At 40.3% G+C, this 20,944-nt stretch overlaps 1 protein-coding gene across 7 annotated transcripts in view; it reads left to right on the forward strand.

Annotated features, from left to right (window-relative positions):
* The window catches only part of LOC138761912 (ras-related protein M-Ras), a 72,851-nt gene that overhangs the window by 35,105 nt on the left and 16,802 nt on the right, over window positions 1–20,944 (forward strand). For 6 of the 7 annotated variants that reach the window (XM_069934861.1, XM_069934860.1, XM_069934862.1 and 3 more), the window contains one exon: window positions 13,228–13,381. In XM_069934861.1, the coding sequence (XP_069790962.1) occupies window positions 13,228–13,381 (154 nt within the window). Of the gene's footprint in view, window positions 1–12,570; window positions 12,649–13,227; window positions 13,382–20,944 lie in introns of those variants that run through there. The other variant, XM_069934866.1, reaches the window with a different exon arrangement.

The following is a 20,944-nucleotide window of genomic DNA, read 5'->3' on the forward strand; positions in this document are numbered from 1 at the left end:
GTTTCTTCAGTGGTAGCTTGAGACTTTTGTCAAATACTGCCAGCAATTCTGTAAGGGACAAAGCCAATGAATTGAAAGCCTGTAATAAAGCATCATCTATTTGGGAAAAATGTAAATGATTACTCTTGAAAACCTATGCGTGAGTGCATTCGACAGGTGATCCTTGGTCAAGAACCTTTGCTTCAAATTTACTTAAATGAAGAAATTTAAAGATGAAGACTCAACAGGAAATAACTTCATTGAAAAACCTGGGCTGAATTGTTATATCACTTCATGATCTGATGCATGCTGTCTATCTGTATGTTACTGAACACCATTTGAATTAAATGGTTGCATGAAAGAACAATTTTGGCATAATAAAGATGACACAGTGTAGCCATGAATAAAGACCTTTGGAAGCTTTCTAGACAATCACAGTGAGCAGCACAGTTAGTTTAGCAGTTTGCGCCATACTGTTTCAGCGGCAATGACCAGGGTTCAAATCCAGCACTGTCGGAAAGGAGTCTGCGTGGGTTTCCTCCCATCCTTCCAAACCTTTCAAGTTGTAAGTCAGCTCAGTTAATTGGGTGGCACAGGTTCAAGGGGTGAAAGGACTTGTTACCATGTTGTATGTCTAAATTTTTAAAATTAAAAATGTAAAACTGTACAATGTCAATAGATTGATATTGTAACAGATGTAGATGAGACGATACATTTTCCTGTTGAATTTTCAAACTAATTGTTACCAACGAGTATGCCATCACTAACATTGAGCTAACAGATGAAGGTCCAATCATGGTATCTGAATTTGAATCAACCAATACTATTTCAATGGCACAAGATTAAGGATTTATTACTCTAAGCACCTGTAGTTGAAGCTATCATAATGATACATAATGCTGGTGGGCAAAATATCTTCAGAATCAGAATTTATTGTCATGAACATGCCACAAAATTATTTGTTTTGTGTCAGCATCATAGTGCAAACGTTGATATAAACCATCTTAAAAAATAAATTAAAAAAAAAAAATAGTGCAAGATAAAGTCAAAGTAAGGCCGTTACTGTGGTTCATTGTTTATTCAGGAATCTGAGGTAGAGGGAAACAAGATGTCCTTGTTCCACTGAGTGCTCACCTTCAGGCTCCTGTACTTTCACCCAAATGGTAGCAGAGTGAGAAGAGCGTGGTCATTGTGGTAGGGTCCTTCAGAACAGAGGCTGCTTTCTTAAGACACCACCTCTTGTAGATGTCCTTGATGGAGTGAAGACTGGTGCCTGTGATGTTGCAGGCCAAGTTATCAACTCGTAACCCTCTGATACAAAGTATTCCTTCTGATTTACATTTTCAATTCAAGCAACTTCAGTTTCCTGCCAATCTTTTGCTGTGAGCTTTAAGAAAACGCGAGGGCAATCTTGCAAAGTTGTTGTCTTTAATCATGGTCAACTACATGCTAGTTCTCCAAAGTTGCAGATAAAAACAATTATGCATTTTACACCAGATTTAAAAGTACTTCAACACAGAAATCAAGTAACATTACATTATGACTATGTAATGAAACTATGTTGTGATATGCACAAGTACAATGTACATATGTTCTGAAATTCTTACCTGCTGCTACCAAACAGGTACACAGACCTGCATCTCTGCTGCTGACTCAGGTTAGATGGGGGGAGTTAGGTTGCAGGAGGTGACTGATGGCCGGGAGTGGGGGTTGTTGACATTTAGAAGAATTTCACTTTAAACAGAAAGGGAACAGAAATTTTAAGCAGAAATTGAACTTTAAATAGAAAGGGAACAGAAAGAACACAGGGGATTCCCTGTGGGGCTGCTTGTGACTAGTGATGTGTTACTCACCACATCATCGCAGGGGCGGGATCCCCCTTAAATCGCTGGGTTCATGATTTAACAGGTAGGTTAAGCTGCTGTTTAAAAGGAGTAGGAGGTACCGACTACCCAGTAATCTCACCCGGGTCCTAGGAGGGATATCTGGTTGCTGCATTTGAAAAGGCCTAGTGTCTCCCGTAAATGTGTTCAGGGGATGAGAGGTGAGGGTCTGTGATGTACCTGGCTAGGTCTGCCACTTTCTTCAGCCTTCTGCGTTCCTGGGCACTCAAGTTACCAAACCAGACTGGCAATCAGTACACCTGTAACTATTTAAAGAGAACTGTATTGAGTGCATTTTATGTACATTTTTTGGTGTATATTTTATTTTTAACTTTTATTAACAGAATTTAATGGAAATAAATGCAAACCCCTAATTTCCAGAATAATAAACTGAACAATGCAAGGTACAGCAGTATCATTAATCTTCAACTTGCATACGACTGTAGTCATGGCTACTAGATGGTATAGAAAAACAATCATGTTTACTGTCACTGAATGATAATTACTCAAAGTAGATTCATATTTAAAATAAAAAACTTTTTTCTGGACCAAACAAAACAAATTACATGTCATGGTTTACCAGAAGAGTCCATTTCTGACAATAACCCACATTTTAGCCTGAAAAGGTTCTTCATTACTCAGGGCAATGAGAATGGCAGTGACGATCACTAGGGTCTCCCTCCTCCTATCGACGTGATGTATGGGGAACAATATCTGAAGAGGGTGTGGAGCCTCTTTTACCCAGCACACAGCATCTTTCAGCTACTCCTATTGGGGAAAAGATGCAGGAGTATTAGAGACAGCACCACCAGGCTGAGAAACCGCTTCATCCCGAGACAGTGAGAATGCTGAACAACCGAAGGAACTGCTCACACTAACCATCTGAGACTTTCATATTTATGAAACAATGTTTATTTTATTTTATTTTTTTGTATATTATTTGTCTTGCATATTTATTGTTTGCCTATATGTGTGCTATGTTTGGTTGTGTCCCTGCATGTTTTTCATCAAGGACCAGAGAACACTGTTTCATTGTGTTGTACTTTTGGAATTGAATGACAATAACCTTGAACTTGAATTTGAACTTCAGCCCTTGAGGAGCATGTTGATCATCAAGAGCTCCTTCTGCACTTGTTCCTTGCAATTCCCATTTTATTCTTCTTATTCCCCTTCAGTTTTTATGCATTCTTTCATTCACCTACAGATTTGAGGTGATTTACAATAATTAATTGGCCCTCCAACATGACCATCTCTGGAATGCAGGATGATATGGGACATCCAGAAATAAAACCCACTTGTCCACTTGGAAAACATTGCAGCTCAATGATGACAATAACAGAGGACAGACTTGAACTCTGATTTCTAGAGTGAGGCAGTTGGACCACTGTGTTGTCCAGAGATCCACACACTCTGTGAACTTTTTGAGTTTTTATCAAAAAAAAAAATCAAATTTTAATTTTAGACATACAGCATGATAACAGGCCCTTCTGGCCTCTGGACCATGCTGCCCAAATATCCCAATTGACCTACAACCGCCCCCCCTCTTACATTTTTGAAGGGTGGGAGGAAACCGGAGCACTCAGAGGAAACCCACGCAGTCATTGGAAGAATGTACAAACTCCTTACAGACAGTGCCAGATTTGAACCCAGGCCACTGGCACTGTAATAACATTACACTAACTGTACTGCCCTAATGAAAAAGAAGCTGTCTTACCAAATGGACCTCTGTCATCCATTTACAGTATTAGAGGTGCCATATCAACACATTACATTTCTCTATCTAATATCAACTAATGTTAGCACATGTGAAATAAATAGGTAGCTGACACATTAAAAAACCAACATATGTCTTAAGAATGTGTTCAACCGATAAAGTTTCAAACCGAAAATGTTCAGGTAGTTAGGGAAAAACAGTGATTTTAATTTTGTATGCCATTGGAGTTGGTAGATTTGCATTTGACTGGCAGAGGCCTCCTTTGCCAAAGTCATGTGTGGAAAGTGTGGTCAATCACTTGGGGTGAAACACTGAAGTCTGCAGATTGTAGTAAAAACTCAGTAAATGCTGGAGGAACTCTGCCAGTCTCACAGCGTCCATAGGAGGTAAAGATATATTACTGACACGGAACTACACAGATGCTGCGGTAATGTATCTTTGCCTCCTATGGATGCTGTGAGACCATCCAACTTTCTCCAGTAATTTCAGTCGATCACTTGGGGACCCTTTTGCTATTGAATTGCGGAGTAACTCAAGATACAAGTATAGTAGCAATTGTCTTTATTGCAATCCTTTAACGATAATGTGTGTGCAGTTTCACTGATCTCTCGGCCAGTTGGCACTAGAACAAACGAAGCTGAGATTCTCTACGGGAAAGAATCTAGTTTGTGTTTAATTTGGAGTCTAGTTCGGTCTTCGTGCTTTGATTTTCTATTGGCATAGGATGGTTTTGCAACTGTGCTGATGCTTATCTCCTGAACCTACTATGAAGCGTCACCCAATCTCTTAAGTGTAATATACAGGAGAAAACTTTATGATTCCCACCCCTCAGTCTTTATCTCTGAATTAGAGGGAGTACATTCTAGCCATAAAGTGAAGGAATTTAAAAAGTGCTCTTATTTAAGAAAATAAATGTTTATTCATTGCTATTCTGTGCTCTTCATCATATTCCCCCCCCCCCCCCCCATCACGTGCCCAATTCAATCTCTTTTATGCATGAGAAACTTCCCTTTGGTGGCCCATCAAAGTGTTTCCCTCTAGGAGCAGAACCTACATGCAGCTACATTTGTTTTGCATTAGTATGGATATTTTATCATAATGAAACTTAAGGGAAATAAATGACTCCTACTAAAAGTAAGCTTCTCCACAAAATTTCTCAAGAGCGAGCAACAGGAAAGATAACAGGTTTTAAATGTTTAAAGACAAATTGTTTTGCCTATCAATTCTGCAAAGGATAACTTGGTCGCTAAATTGGATTCCTAAATTAGGAGTAATTGCATGATGTAATGTAAACTCCATGTAATCTATCTGCAGGTCAAAGTTGAGGGTAGATTACAGTTTGTTAGCTGTAGGGAGTGGTGCCAGTTTATTTTTCTTAAAATTTGACTTAATTGTCAGGCTTGAATGAGAGCCAGATGTTGAGAGGTCAGAATGAGAACCTTGGGAAAGTCAGATTTTTCATTTCATCAAAACAAGAACTGCATTCTATGGAAGAGTAAGAGAAGATTATGTCACCATTTCGTCCCTTTTAATCTCTTTATGTTGGGGGAAGAATGTGACAGAACAGCCACTTTCTGGAAATTACTCTTAACATGCCAATCACCAGCAAACCATTCTCGGCTGTTGGCTGGAGGACGTATATTTTTCAGGACGTAAAGGTTGTATTTCTAGCACAATGGCAGAACATGAAGAATTGTTTCATAGGTGCCGTAGCTGCCTCTGGTCAATCCTGACCTCAGGTGCTGCAGTGTGAAGCTTGCCCATTCTCCCTGTGACTGAGAGGGTTTTGCTCCAAGGTTAGGGTTTCATTTCATGCATTGGTTGAATGAACAGACTTCCCCTTTAAGTGACAAAATTGTCCCTTGGGTCACCTTTAATCCATGCCCTCTCGTTGTGGAATTGTCTACCCTGAGATATAGTTCAAAGTTCAAAACTATTGTCAGCGGACGTACATGTCATCACATACAACCCTAAGATTCTTTATCCTGCGGGCCAGGCAGAGTATATACTGGTCAGTAACTGTAAACATGTATATACTGGTCAGTAACTGTAAACTGTATGCAAGAAGAAAGATACGAGCGAAGAAAGTTAATAAACTGCAAATAAAGAAAAATTGATATTCAGTAATAAATAATGAGCAAAGTAAGAATCCTTAAATGAGCCCCTAAATGGGTTTTTATGCATAAAAGCCCCATCATTACCTGCTCGCTTTTTTTTTAAATAAGGCAAATTTACCTTTTAAGCAGAGGATGGAAAAGGTGGATAGTGCAGTCCTTTTATGTAGCCCGGAGCAGTGCACCGACTTCCCAGGGCAACAGGGAAGTGCAGCATAGCAGCAGCCTCCCCACCCCACTGCACTGTTCACAGAATCTGCAAGTCTCATACACCCAGCGTTGAATGAAGCGGTTTCACCAACAGGAGCCTGCAAAGTCCCAGCCTTTCAGTCCAAGGGGGCAGGGGAGCACAGCGAAGTGAGTGAGCACAGCCTGACAGCTCCACCGGCTGCTCTGCGACAGCTCCTGTTTGGAGCCACTTTCACCGACAATCCTTTTACACAGGAGGTGGAGTAACTTTGCTCCACCTCTGACACTAGCCCTTCCCCACCACCCAGGCAGAGGGAACGTAGAGCAAGTTGGACTAGCCAATTCTTTGGACCTTTTATGGAGGTAAGTAGAGTGTCTTAAAGGCAGTGGAAACCTGTCTTTACAAATTGCGAATTTTCACTATAAAAGGGGTTTAAGTTTGTGGTTGAGGAGTCTGATGGTGAAGGAGTGGCAACTGTTCCTGAACCTGGTGGTGCAAGTCTAGTGGCACCTATACCTCTTTCCTGAGGGCAGTAGCGAGAACAGTGCATGTCCGGGGTGATGTTGATCCTTGATGATTACTGCTGCTCTCCATGCTTCGATGGTGGAGAGAGTTTTCTCTGTGATGTACTGGACTGAGTCCACTACCTTTCTCAGGGCTTTATGCTCAGAGGTATTGGTGTCTCCATACCAGGCCTTAATGCAGCGAGTCAGCACACTTACTACTTCAGATCTGCTGAGATTTCCCAATGTTTCTGAAGACATACCAAACTTCCTGAGAAAGTAGAGACACTAACATGACATTAGTACATTGAGTCCAGTAAATATCCTCTGAGATGGTGAGCCCCAGTTATTTAAATTTACTCACCCTCTCTACCTCTGATTCCTGAATGATCATTGGGTTGGATCGTACACCTCTGAATTTCCTTTTCAAAAGTCTACTATCATCTCCTTGGTCTTGGTGATATTGAGTGTGAGGTGGTTGTTATTGCATCGTTCAACCAAGTTTTCAATCTCCCTTCTGTATGCTGACTCATCACCCCTTTTAATACCTTCCACTACTCCAGAAAATGGAGGTTAGCATTCACTTTATCCATGCCCCTCACGATTCCGCTTACCTTTCTAACCTGAAGTTTAATAATACATCCTCAGGGCTATTGTGAAATGTTAACTTGGATTTAACATTGAAAGGAAGTGTGCAACTTGAATCTTAGACGAAAACACAGAGAAATAAGCTATACATCTGATTTTCCTTCATATCTTGGCAGTTTACTAGTTAGCAGTGGGGTACAGTAATTCTTGTTCAATGATGCATTGAATAGTTGGCTCTTTATCCTGTTGTTAACCTTCTCCAGCTGAATATTTGAGGGAATGTTGCTTTTTGACTGATCGCTGATGCTCACACCACTGCATGGTTCAGCTGTTCCAACATGAACTTCTGCGAACCCTGTCAACATTCATTTGTTGGGCAGTGTGCAATTTGCTTTTATTTAATTTTTTTAAAACTTGACCACTGGGTCAAGGATTGGACAGTAAAATTGTTTATTTTTCACCTGCTTATCCAAATTCCAAAACATTTTGAGAATTTAATGTTAATCTTTGATTTCCTAGTATGTGCAGAAAATACACATCCTTGATTTGCTTTTAAAACCAGTTGCATAGCAATAGCACACACAATCATTTAAATTTAAATATGAACACATGGCTCCTTTTACTGTCCAATTATTTTCCCTCAATTAACGGCCTTGCAGAACTAATGAAAGTTGTGATTTTTTTTTTCTTAATTGATTTTGAAGTGATACATACAATGAGTAAATGTTAATCCCACAACAAGTTCCCATTTCTAAGGGCAAATTCTGTTCTGTTTTTGATAATAACTTGCAACAAAGGCTATTCCGACACAGTAGCTTTAATCATTGCTGCATAAGCCTAGGTTGGCAATTAATTCGGGTAATCTATTTGTTCCCAATTTATGAAAATGATCTTTTTGTTCTCTGCAAAGGCATAATGCTTTCACATTTTACAACAGAGCTGAACCAGATTTCTAAGTACTCTGAGAGAGTTGGTGGAGGCTGGTAAAACAATGATTTTCTAAAACTCTCAGATAGACACATAGATGAAAGAAAAATAGAGGGTTATGAGTGTAAGATAGGGAAAAAAATTAGATTGTTGTGGAATAGGTTTATATCATGGACTGAAGGACCTGTAATGTAATATTCTATGGTAAGTAGTAGACCAGCATATTAAGGCATTCACTCACTGTTCTGCCGAAACTGTTGACTAACTTTTTTTGAAATTTAATAGGGAGACCTTTAAATCACTTTAAAAAGCAACAAAATATTTTATTTTCCGGTCCTTTTGCCATAACTTATCCAGACTAGATGCAATGAGGCAGAATTGATGCTGGTGTTAAAATGCCTTCACTGAATAGCAACATGAACTTTGTCAGTGGCTTGAAAACTCCAGGAATTATATTTTTTTTATTATAGCTGCCCCAATTACAGGTTCTATATTACTCTATTGCAACACGAAAGCATTGAAAATTGTTTGAGAAGTGCCTTTTTTCGGTTGAAGTAACAAGCTGAGTTGTGAACTGAGCTGGGTAACCTCACCATTGTAGAGAGCGTCTTGCTGGAGGGCTCAAAAGCAGTGAAATATTGATTTCACCGTGTAAAGCAACCGTTCTCAATGTGTTTTGTTTTTTGGCTGTTGCCCAATTAGGACTCTGCTCAAAGTTTATGGACCTTCTGCCATTTGAAGCAATCAAGTTTAGTTGGCTTCTTCTTTACTTCTCTCCTACTAACTACATAAATTTTCAGTCCATGCCCCCCCCCCTTCTTCCAAGAGGGGTATATGGCCCACTTTGAGAATGGGTGGTGTAATGCAAGTTTGAAGATTAGTCGTTCCAAGATATGACGAACAGGAAAGCAATGAGGGTTGAGTTAATCATGTACATTGCATTTAATTCTTCGATGTCTAGGATGTTGCTGCTGCCTGCAATATATATAGAGTCAGACTTAATGTTATGTTTGTTTTAAGAATTAAATGAATGGAAAATAACTTAGGGTGAATCAAACTCTAACTGCAAAATTGAGCCTTTGAAGACCAGTCAGGTATGAAAGTCGCTGGTCCAGTCACAGCTCGTGCTGTGTGGAACCAGTCATCTTTAACTGTTGAGAGCGAAGTGATGTGGGAGTCTGGGACTTCCAGACAAACTAGCACCGTATCAAGTAATTTGGGTCAGTCATTAAACTATCCTGAAAGACCAACAGATGAGCCCAATCTTGGTGGGATTTGCCCAGTGTTCCCGTGGGAATTGCCACATTCATCCTCCGCCAGGCCAGATGTGGAGCACATTTCAAGATCCCCGAAGCATCCCAATGCTTCAGAACCAGGTGTTGAGGAGATGCAACATGGATGCTTCAAGCTAGATAAGACAGGAGATCGTGGGGATATCGAGATCATGGGAATGCAAGAGGATGTGGCATTAGAAGGTGTGACAGTTCCATGGATGCTGTCTCTGAAGGGACTCTTCTTTGTCATGTTAGTGGCACTGTATTAATAGTGTGTGTCTTTACAGGGAAAATTCAGGAAAGATTTTAGTGTACATGACAATAAATGAAATCTTGAATTTATAGTACTCAGATTAGGATGCAGAGGGCAGGATGAGATTTTAATAATTTCCCTCTGTTCAAGCTTAATTATTTGGGATTTTGTGCTAATTAAACTCTTATTAAATAACAACCATATAACCACTTACAGCACAGAACAGGCCAGTTCGGCCCTACTAGTCCATGTCGTAACAAATCCCCACCCTCCTAGTCCCACTGACCAGCATCCGGTCCATACTCCTCCAGTCCATGTAACTATCCAGTCTTTCCTTAAATGTAACCAATGATCCCGCCTCGACCAAGTCTGCCGGAAGCTCATTCCACATCCCTACCACCCTTTGCGTAAAGAAATTTCCCCTCATGTTCCCCTTATAATTTTCCCCCTTCAATCTTAAACCATGCCCTCTAGTTTGAATCTCCCCCACTCTTAATTGAAAAAGCCTATCCACGTTTACTCCATCTGCCCCTTTTAAAATCTTAAACACCTCTATCAAGTTCCCCCTCAATCTTCTACGCTCCAGAGAAAAAAGCCCTAGTCTGCACAACCTGTAACTCAAACCTTGAAATCCTGTCAACATTCTCGTGAACCTTCTCTGCACTCTCTCTATTTTGTTTATATCTTGCCTCAACTTATTTTTAAATCAGTTGGAGCTTTTACTGCTGATTTTAAAAAAAACCTTTCTCAGCTTTGCTGTTTGTTAGATTGGCTTTGGAGTTAGGGCTTCAGCACTGCCCGGAGTCCAAGTGACATTTTTAAAAACATGCCATTGGACCTCAGAGAATGGATCTCCACCCCTGGGCAAAGCCAGTACGAGAAACATGGGCAGGGAGATAGGCTTAGAATAACCTGTCTAAGGTGCATTTACATAATGATAATTTTGCAAGTGGTTCTTTTTCCCAAAAGAATTGGTGGAAATCTAATTCGATCTTCAATAAAATGTGAAAATGCTGGGAATGCTCAGCAGCTGAGGTGGCATCTGTGGGAAGAGAAGCCGAGTTAACCTTTAAGACTGAAAACCTTTCAACAGAATTGAGCTGGAGAGAAAATAAGCTCATTAATTTGCTGGCAGCGGGGGTTGTCTCTAAAATTGTAAAATCAAGGTTACTGAACCTGTGTGGTTCTTTCCATGGTTGCCATCAGTACGTGGGTGATTGAAAAGGTGGCATTTGAAATTTCAAAATTGATTAATCATAAGGGATCCGTGTCATTAGATTGTATATCCACCATGGTAGAACAGCTGTGAATAGCTTTCTTTACTCCATGGCCATGCAATTTGCCATCATGCTCTGCAATTACTGTAACTTTGATTGCACAGTTTGGGGGAAGGAAAAAACTGAAATGTTCACAAAATGACTGCATTGTTATTAATACACAAAAGTACTGGAGAAACTAAGTAGTTCCAGCAGCAACCATAGGAGGCAAAGATATATAACTAATGTTTCAGGCCTGCCCCTGTCACATGCACCTCATCACTTCTGGTCATCTCCCTTCCACAGCCTTCAACCTTATTATTTCCCAACCTTGTACTGCCCTCTTCTATCTCCTATGCAAGATCCACAAATCCAAAATAGTCCTAGTAGACCCATTGTTTCCATGTGCTCCTACCCCACTAAACTGGTATCACCTGACCTTGACTCCATTCTGTTTCTCGGACCAGTCTGTCCCTACCTCCGTACGAGATATCTCACTTGCCCTCTATCACTTCAATTTCCATTTCCTTGAACTTGACCACCTCATCTTATATGGGTTAGAAAGATGGCATGCTGAAGTCTGGAGTTGTATACCACTTGAGAAAATTACATAATTTAAAAGACATATATATTTTGGAAGATATGGACCCCTTATTTATAAAATATGGGTGTTAAAATGAAACTCTGACATTCCCTTCTCCTTAAGGTCTCAGTATATTATAAGAGACTTTAAAGAAATAGGCATTCCTGTTGAGGGTCTTTTGTCTCTTTTTTCTTCTTTGTAGTGGGATAGTGGAGGGAAGGGGTTGGTATATGGGGGGGTTCATATTTTTCTTTTTTAAATACATGTATCTGTATTTTGAATTATTTTAAATTATGTGTTTTATTGTGTAGTTTAAACTAATAAATAAAATTTAAAAGAACAATTCCAGTCCCCCTTCACTACCACCCTCCTCATGCTGGCAGAATGTTCTTTTAAACAGAAGGTATCTTGATGAAGGACGGCTTGAAATGTTGGTTATGTATCTGCGCCTCCGATGGATATTGTGAAACCTATTGAATTTCTCCAGCACTATTGTGTGTTAACTACAATCACAACTCTGTCATGTTGGATCAGGTTTGTTGGGTTCACAGAGAGATGAGTCTAGACACAAATGTTACAATCACACATAACTTTAATTAACATATGGGAGACAAACAAGGGAGTGTGGTGGCCCGCCACCGCAGGGATAGAGCCAGCACGTCACGTGGCATGCGCGGTAGTAAATAGCAGCATAACGCACTGTAACACGACCCTTAACACAGTTGAAAGCTAAAGCAGTGCAAGACCAGCATCGCTGAAATGGTGCTGGCCAAGCCTCCCAGCTAACAGATCAATAACAGGCTGGGGAAGAAGGGTATTCACATGCAAGAATGTTCCCACCCACTATTGTTCTTCATGCATCTGATGTCAGCCAATCAAACAAATGGAACTCCAACTGTATAAAAGGAGCCTTTACAACCTCAATAAAGCTCAGAGCTTAACCTCCCTATAGGAGAATGTTAAATGGTACTCAATTTCTATTTCACTTAAGCAATGATATAAACATTCAACTTGAACCAAGGTTGTACTGCAGCATCCTGGCATGATGCAATATCCAGGGCTCGACCCTGAAGCAGAGAAAAAGAATGTGCAATGTGTTGGTGCAATATACAGGGCTAATCTGTGCTTCTAGCCAATAATAACACTAGGTGATTTAAATTAGCCAATGGCAAGGTATGCATTAATAGCCTGAGTTCAACCTTGATTGACAGGTGATATGACTTCCCAATAAATTTCAGACAGGAAGACATGTGACCACCTGCAAGACATGCATTCCAGACAAGAAGGGAGGCCACGTTTCCTCCACACATAACAAGCACCCGCAGAATTACTTGTTTGATTGCATCGTCGTGGAAGATTGTGATGTGCTTAATTTCATTTTAAGGTGATAAGACCATCCTCAAGCTTTTGCTGTGAATCTTCAAATATTTTACTGTTTTTGAATTTGTGAGAGAGTTTGCTTTTGAACTCTGCATACGTTCACAGGACACGAAAACTGTGAGGGGTGGGAGGAGGGAGGTGTTTGCTCTGATGTAAGTGTGCAGGCAAATTTATAAGCGATTTTAAAAAAAGATTTATTGTCAGAGATCATGCATAACATCATATAACCCTGAAATTCTTTTTCTTACAGACGAAGCAAAATTACTATAATGCAAAAAAAATACACAATGTACACATGTAAAGAAATGTAAGCAAATTGTCTGTGCAATACAGAGAAAAAAACATCAAAAATATGAGTTGTTAAATGAGTCAATTTGTTATTGAGGAGTCTGATGGTGATGGGGTAGCAGCTGTTTCCGAACCCTGTGATGTAAGTTCAACAAACTACATTGGAAGCAAAGTAAAAACAGATTCCAAATATGAAACGCCCAAGCTTTAGCTTTCTCATTGTTACACCTACAGTTGTTGTGAACAATTTCTTCCTCAATAATCATTTTCTTTGTTTTTCTGTCCATGACCATAGTACTGGATACTGCAGGTCAAGAGGAGTTCAGTGCCATGAGAGAACAATACATGAGGACGGGGGACGGGTTTCTCATCGTCTATTCAGTCACGGACAAGGCCAGCTTTGAACATGTGGACAGGTTTCACCAGCTCATCCTGCGGGTCAAAGACAGGTATGTCTGTAATATTGTGTGAGCTCTGCTTCCTCAAAATTTGCCTGACGACAACTGTTTGGCCTCGGCTTGCCCTGCTGTTTGAACCTTTCAGAGTACTGACTTCCCTCTCTACCCACCATTGGCAGAGCTTCATATGCACATTGTCCAACCTAATCTTCTGCATTTAGTGCATTCCATGTGACCTCTTCTACATCAATGAGATAAGCATAGATTGGGTAACCACTTTGAATGCCTGTGCTCTTTCCATGGGTCTAAGCTTGAATTCCTTCACAGATGTGTCTATCCTTGGTCTCATCCATTGTCTGAGTGAGGTCAAATTTAAACTTGAGAAACAACATGCCACATTTCTCCTGGGCAGCCTTAAATCAATGGCATGAACATTGGTTCTTATAATTTTCGGTATCCCTACCTGGTTCCACAGTTTCCATCTCTTGTTTAATTACTCTGTTTCCTGATTTTCTCCCTACCGCCCTTGTGGTCTCTGCCCCGACCTATCTCATCACCTCTCTCACCTTCTATCCAGTACCCAATCATCTCTTGACTCCTCCCCAGCTTATTTCACCCCTTGATAGAATTGATATCTCCCCTTCCCACTTCAGTGTCGATTAAAGAATCCCGACCTGAAGCACTGACTGACCTTTCTGTACACATGGATACCCTACTGTTCCTCCCATAGCTCATTGCTTGATCCTTTGGGATCTTTTGCATCCACATTGGTATCGAAGTATCAATTAGCTAATCTTAACCAAATTTAATTATTTCTTTTGGAATACAAAATAAGCCAATGTCATCAACCAATGTAGCAGCAGAATGATATGAGTGTTTGTCATTGAGAATTGAGATGTGTAGGAATTTCTTTTAATAGAGGTCGATGAATCTTTGGAATTCTTTACCTCAAAAGATTGTGGAGGTATTTAAAGAAGAAAAAAATATATTTTTGAAAGATCTGGAAATTTGAGGGTATGAAAATGAGGTGAAGCCTGGGGCAGCTCCACCACGGGCACGTTCAAAAGCAGGTTTGGCTTGTCAAAGCAGGTAGCCTGCTCCTACTCAACATATGTACGTAGCATTCTTCAGTGTCATGGAATATTGGAAAGCCTTCCTTGTCAATAAATTGTATGTTCATAGGGAGACAGCAGCAAATATAAACACAACAAAGTAAAATTTATTCTACAACCCGTTGAAGCAGTGTTCTCCAGTCCTCAATGCAAAACATGCAGAAGTACAAGCAGATATAACACACATACAGACAATACATATGCAGGGCAAGTATTTACACACACAGACTCACTCACTCACTCACTCTTTTGCTTGGATACTCCTATATTCCTTTACTAATGGGAACAGATGAAAAATGCTGTGTGCAGGGTGAAAGGGGGCCTCGGTGATTTTGTGCACCCTCTTCAGATGGGGGGAGGGAGACTCTGGTGATCCTCTCTGCCACTTTTATGGTCCTCTGGATTGACCTCCTATGCATTGCTTTGCAGCAACTGCATTGCACTGTGATGCATTTGGCCAGGACACACTCGATAGAGCTCCTGTAAAAGGTTGACATAATGGTGGCCGGTAGCTTCAGTCTTTTCAGGAACTGTTGTGCCTTCCTGACAAATAAGGCAATGTTGAGTGTCCATGATAGGTCACTGGTTAAGTGAACTCCAAGGAACTTGTTGCTCTTCCCTCTCTCCTACAGAGTTGTTGATGTATAGTGGAGGATGGTTGTTCCTGGACCTCGTGAAGCTCATGCTCATCTCCTTCGTCTTGTCCACGATGAGACTCGGGTTGTTCTCTTGCACCATTTCACAAGATTTCCCACCTCTTCTCTGTAGTGCGACTCACTGTTGTTGCTGATGAGGCCATCTACTGTTGTGTCATCTGCATACTTGATGACACTCTGGGAGATGGATCTAGTAATGCAGTCGGTGGTCAGTAGCATGAGCAGGAGCAGGCTGAGGTGCACTGGTGGTCAGCATGATGGTGCTCGTCGTTCTGCTATCAACCCGGGCGGACTGTGATCTTTCCATTAAGAAGTCCAAAATCCAGTTACAGAGATGGGTGTTGAGTCCCAGCGAGGACAGCTTCTCCACCAGTCTCTGGAGAATGATTGGATTAAACACCAAGATGAAGTCAATGAACAGCAGCCTGGCACAAAGCCTCACTGAGATAATTGGCCACGTCTCCTGATTTAGTCAGTATGTGCTGTGAGGTAGGTTACTGCTGGTGAAGATATGGAGGTGTCTTCCCTGCTTGTCTTGCGACAGAACCAATTATTTTTATTTTTACATCTTTATTAGGGTAGATCACTGTTTAATGTCATGGCTAAAAGAAAACACATGAAGAGATGCACATCCCTGAGGCAGAGCCTGTACACTGAGACTTTATTTTGTGAGCAGGGAATGTTTTGGTTCTGGAATGAGGTGAAAGAGGCGGATTCAGCCATTGCAATCAAAAACAAACTGAATAAATGCCAGAAATACGGAGGAGAAAAAAAAATACAGGATAGTGAGAGAGGGTGGGAGAGAGGATAGAACAGAGAAAACTTACAGCACAATACAGGCCACAAAGTTGTGCCGAACATGTCCCTACCGTAGAAATTACGAGGTTTTCCAATAGCCCTCTATTTAGTGAAATTGCTATTTCAGAAAACATGCTCCTGATCTGAGCCCAATGGCATCTTCCCACCATAGTCTTTCTTGAAAGAATAAGAAAGCTGCGCCACATTAAGATTGTAGGATTGATATCCAGCCAACTCGATGTGGAGTGTTCCATTTGGAAGCTTTCAAAATTATATCACTTTTTGGAGGGAATGTCACTGATGTGCTTCTAAATTTTAATTAAATCTGCAGCAAATTGTTAGCTATGGTGCTGTCAATATTAGCAGCTGAGTGCAGCCTGCTTCTTTGACATTCCTTCATCCATTGCTTTAATGCATTCATTACTCTGATTTATTGCGTTGGGAGATAATGAAGTTACTAAGGAAGCATCATTAACTGTCCGATTGTAAGTTATTGATTGCAGGTGCAGATTTAATTTTGTCCTATTGAATCTTTTATTAAAACATTTGAAGTTATTTGTTCTGAAGACGAACAGATGCTGAATGATTTCCAAATATAATCAGAGGAGGCTCAGAGCATCTACTGCCATCCCACCTGATTGACTGGTTTCTCAACACAAGTTGATAACACTGCACACTGATATTTGTCGAAAGATTTTTTTTCTGAAAGAAGATTGGGGATTATAATGGACAACTTCACGTTGAACACAAAATCAATTTCAGATGTGCTGCATCACATAGGACGCTGGAGAAACATTAAATTAACTTTTATTGAATTTAACTTGTTTCATCACATAACGATACTGAGCCAAGTTCTCAGGTTGACTGTATGTGTTGTGCAGCAAATGTGAGCAGCCTATGTTTTGTCTTGGTCACCAATTTTACAACCAAAGCAGATCTCATAGGCTTTCTTAATAAGTGTAGCCATTCTGCCTCTTTGGGCCTTAAGCATATACTCACCGCAAATGTAACTGAATGTATCGCAGCTGTTGCAATATTGATGGAAGATTTCTGCTGTATTGAATCTTCCTGAAGACAATAAATGCTATTGTTAACTACACTCACTGTGCTATTTCCTGAAGAACATGCGCATCAACATGTGTTCAATCCTTATCAGTGTAATGCACAGCATCTGTATATGTGGCTATTTATATAGCCTGTCTGCATCTATCAAGAGTAAGCATGCCCAGGCCTAGGACAATATTTGCATAGCACCTGCACTGAGTACATGCCCAGACACACTTGGACTGACCAAAAACTGCCTGCTTGTTGGGCAATATACTCATAGACTTAAAATATGACAGGAAAACCACAAAAATAGGTTATATCGTTTTTAAAAAGTACATGATAGGAATATTTAAGGTGAGTTTTGTGAACAGCAGCCCAAAATCCATAAAATCCATAAAAAAATGTTCAGGAAGCTAAATTTTCTTTATCCAGTGCAATGGGTTTATTGTAGTGCACAATGTACACTTACACTAAAATTCTTACTTTCTGCAGCCGAAAAATATTTGTAAAGTAAAACAATAATTGTAAAATAATTGAATTAAATTAAAAGAGACAATAAATACATAAGGTAGATAATAAATATTCACAGTAAACTTCATGCAAAAAAAGTGACTTGCAATCGTGCAGACAGTCCTTTTGTGGTGTCAGAGCAGTCCATGTTTAGTATACCAAAGAGAGGTTCAAGCTTGGAAAGAAATTGTTCTTGAACTTAGAGATGCTGGTTTTCAGGCTTCTATATTTTCTGCCCAAAAACAGCAGTGAGAAGAGGTTGTGACCAGGGTAATGGCATTCTTTATGACTTTAGCTACCATCTTGAGGCAAAGCCTTTCAAATGTCCCATCCACTGTGTTCCTAGGTACTTGAATTGCCAAATAAGGTTGTGATACAAGCAAAGTTAAAAGTTCAGATTTATTGTCAGAGTACATACATGACATCACATACAACCCTGAGATTTTTTTTCCTGTAGGCGAGGCAAAATTACCACTTATTGGTAGTGCAAAAAACTATACTCAAGAAGATATGTAAATAAATAAAGAAGTGTAAACAACCTGACAATACAGAGAAAAAAAAATCAATAAAATGCAAAAGTAAGAGTCCTGAAATGGGTCTCTGATTGAGTTTGTTGTTGAGGAGTCTGATGGTGGAGGGGTAACAGGTGTTCCTGAACCTGGTGGTGCGAGTCTTGTGGCATCTATATCTCTTTCCCGATGGTAGCAGTGAGAACAGAGCATGTGCTGGGTGATATGAATTCTTGATAATTGCTGCTGCTCTCTGATTGCAGCATTCCCTGTGGATGTTCTCAATGGTGTGGAGGGTTTTTCCTATGATGTCCTGGGCTGTGTCCACTACATTTTTCAGGGCTTTCCACTCAGGTGTATTGGTGTTCCCATACCCGACCATGATGCAGCCAGTCAGCACACATTCCACTACACATCTGTCAATATTTGCCAGGTTTTCAATGAGGAAGGATAGACAGTAAATGTAGATAGGCTTTTTTCCAGAGGGTAAGTGTTATATAATCAGGATAATGTGTATTATTTTGTAACCGTGTAAGAATACACCCTTCTCACTGTAGAAACTGTAGTGCACCACTGTTTATGTATATGTATACGAGTGTGTGTGAACAGTTTCCTGAGATGGTGGAAGACATCAGTAAGTAAACTCTCTTTTGTTATTCGAATCTTGCATCGAAGTTATTTAAGAAGCCTCCCAAGTAACTCCAGAGACATAACTTGGTGGGAGCAGTATAAGAGAACAAGAATAAAGCCATACAATTTATTGTAAGTCACTGATATACAAAGGGGAAGAAAAGAAAAAAAAACAAAAAATGGCCGGAGCAACAGCAGTTCACCCAGTGATGGGCTGAGAGGCTGAAGACATTGTTGAATCGTATAAGAAGTTTCAGTCGAAGTGCAATTTAGCATTCAAAAGCTATTTTAAAAATGCAACAGCAGAAAAGTTCAGTTATATACTTCTCTGGACAGGGGACCAAGGCCTTGACTTATTTAATGGCTGGGAGCTTACAGAGGTGGAGAAAAATGATCTAGAGTAGATATTTGCAAAGTTTACTTCTCACTTTGAACCCAGGTCTAATCATAGAATTAGATGCTATGAATTTCAATGCTTAATACAAGAGACAGATAAGACTGCTGATAACTTCCTCACTAGAGTAAAAATTGTTGCTGATAAATGCAGATTTAAGGACATAGACGAAAGATTAGTCAATTAACTAGTATGGGGGAGTGCCCATCCCAAAGTGCAGAAGTCACTTATAGGGAAGGATAGCTTGAAGCTGGCTGAAGTTATGAATACAGCCAGAGTCTTCGAAGCCACGAGGATGCAAATGGAATCTCTATGCAGACCACCCACAGCAAAGAGAAGGAAGGGTTGATGGTATAAAGAACTCAAACAGAAAAGTGTAAACCCCCAAGACCTGCAGGAAGTGTGGCAAACAATGCCCTTTCAATGACCAAAGCAAATGCCCTGCATATGGTTCTGAATGAAGAGCCTGTGGTGAAGATGTGCAAGTCTGATATGAAGAAAATAGTAATACCAGTGAAGATAAAAGACAAGGAGAAGATCAACAACATAAAAAGAAACAGCAATGAGGATTTGGACTCCCAGATACTGGACATAGAATCCATACACCTTCACAAGATGTTGAATGAGATGAAAGAAAGAAGCAAGTTGCACACAAGGATCCAAATACAGAGAACAATCCAGAACAAGCCTATGATATGTAACCTAAAAGATACTGGATCACAAAGCAACATCCTTCCACTTAGACTCTACTGCCAGATGTTCCCAGAGAACATAATAAAAGGGTATACAAAAGACAGTGCATTGGAAACAGCAAATGTCGCATTAATGGCCAATGGTGGACCCATTATCAAGCAGCTAGGGAGAGCTAAGATCAATGGCTGCCATAAGGGAAAGAATATCTGCTGTACATTCTACATGATAGATGCTGACGGACCAGCAATTCTAGGTCTGGATAGCTGCCAGGAGTTGCAATTAATCTCTGTCAATTATGAGATCCAGACAAACAAGACATCCAAAAGCATCAACAGAAGCACACAACAAAAAGAGGAAATGATTTCCACAGAAGTACCTTCCAGGCCATGGCACACAGTCGAATAGACTTGTTCTCCGAGAATCAAGAGTGTTACCATTCTAAGTTTCCATTTGTCAAAAGGATGAAACACCTGAGAGTGCCAACTATCACCTCAAATGAGAGCGTTCCTTCCTGAAAAAGGAATATCTAAGTAAGTAATGTATGACAATGGAACACAGTTGACATCACAAGAATTCAGAAAGCTAGCTGCAGAGTATGGGTTTGTTATCACTACATTATCCCCATACTACCCCAAAGGTCATGGGTTCATTGAAAAACAAGTGTAAACTCTGAAATGCACACTAGTTAAGTGTCACGAAACAAAAGATGACCCATCCCTAGTTCTTCTATCATTACGAGCAACACCTTTAAGGGCTGACATGAAGTCCCCGGCAGAACTTCTAAATGGAAGGACATATAAAACAACTCTGCCAAGCAAAATACACCCTCCAGAAGACCATGAGGAAGAAGACTGACTAACATGCAAGAAGAAGGACGTCAGCATTTCTAACAAACCTGTATAAACATTGCCAGAACTCTTCAGAGGGGAGCATGTGCACATTCAAGAGCCAATGTTGAAAACATGGATCCCAGCAAAGGTCATCAGAGAAGCTGAGACACCAAGATCATACATTGTCAAGACAGACTCTGGCAATCAGCTGAGGAGGAACAGAATTTACATCCGGCCGACACAAGATGTGATCAAGCAGAAAGCTTTAATATCAGCAAAGCCTGCAACACCAATAGCAAGTGAAGTATCAAGTGAAGAGACCACAACCACTAATACTGAAACATCAACACAGCAGTGGTCAGGTGAAGCACAACAAGCTACATCACCTACACATGTACCAGCAACACAGAGCCCAATGGTCGCAGCCAAATCCAC

Source organism: Narcine bancroftii, chromosome 4 (genome assembly GCF_036971445.1).
Source record: "Narcine bancroftii isolate sNarBan1 chromosome 4, sNarBan1.hap1, whole genome shotgun sequence".
In the NCBI taxonomy this organism is placed as follows: Eukaryota; Metazoa; Chordata; class Chondrichthyes; order Torpediniformes; family Narcinidae; genus Narcine; species Narcine bancroftii.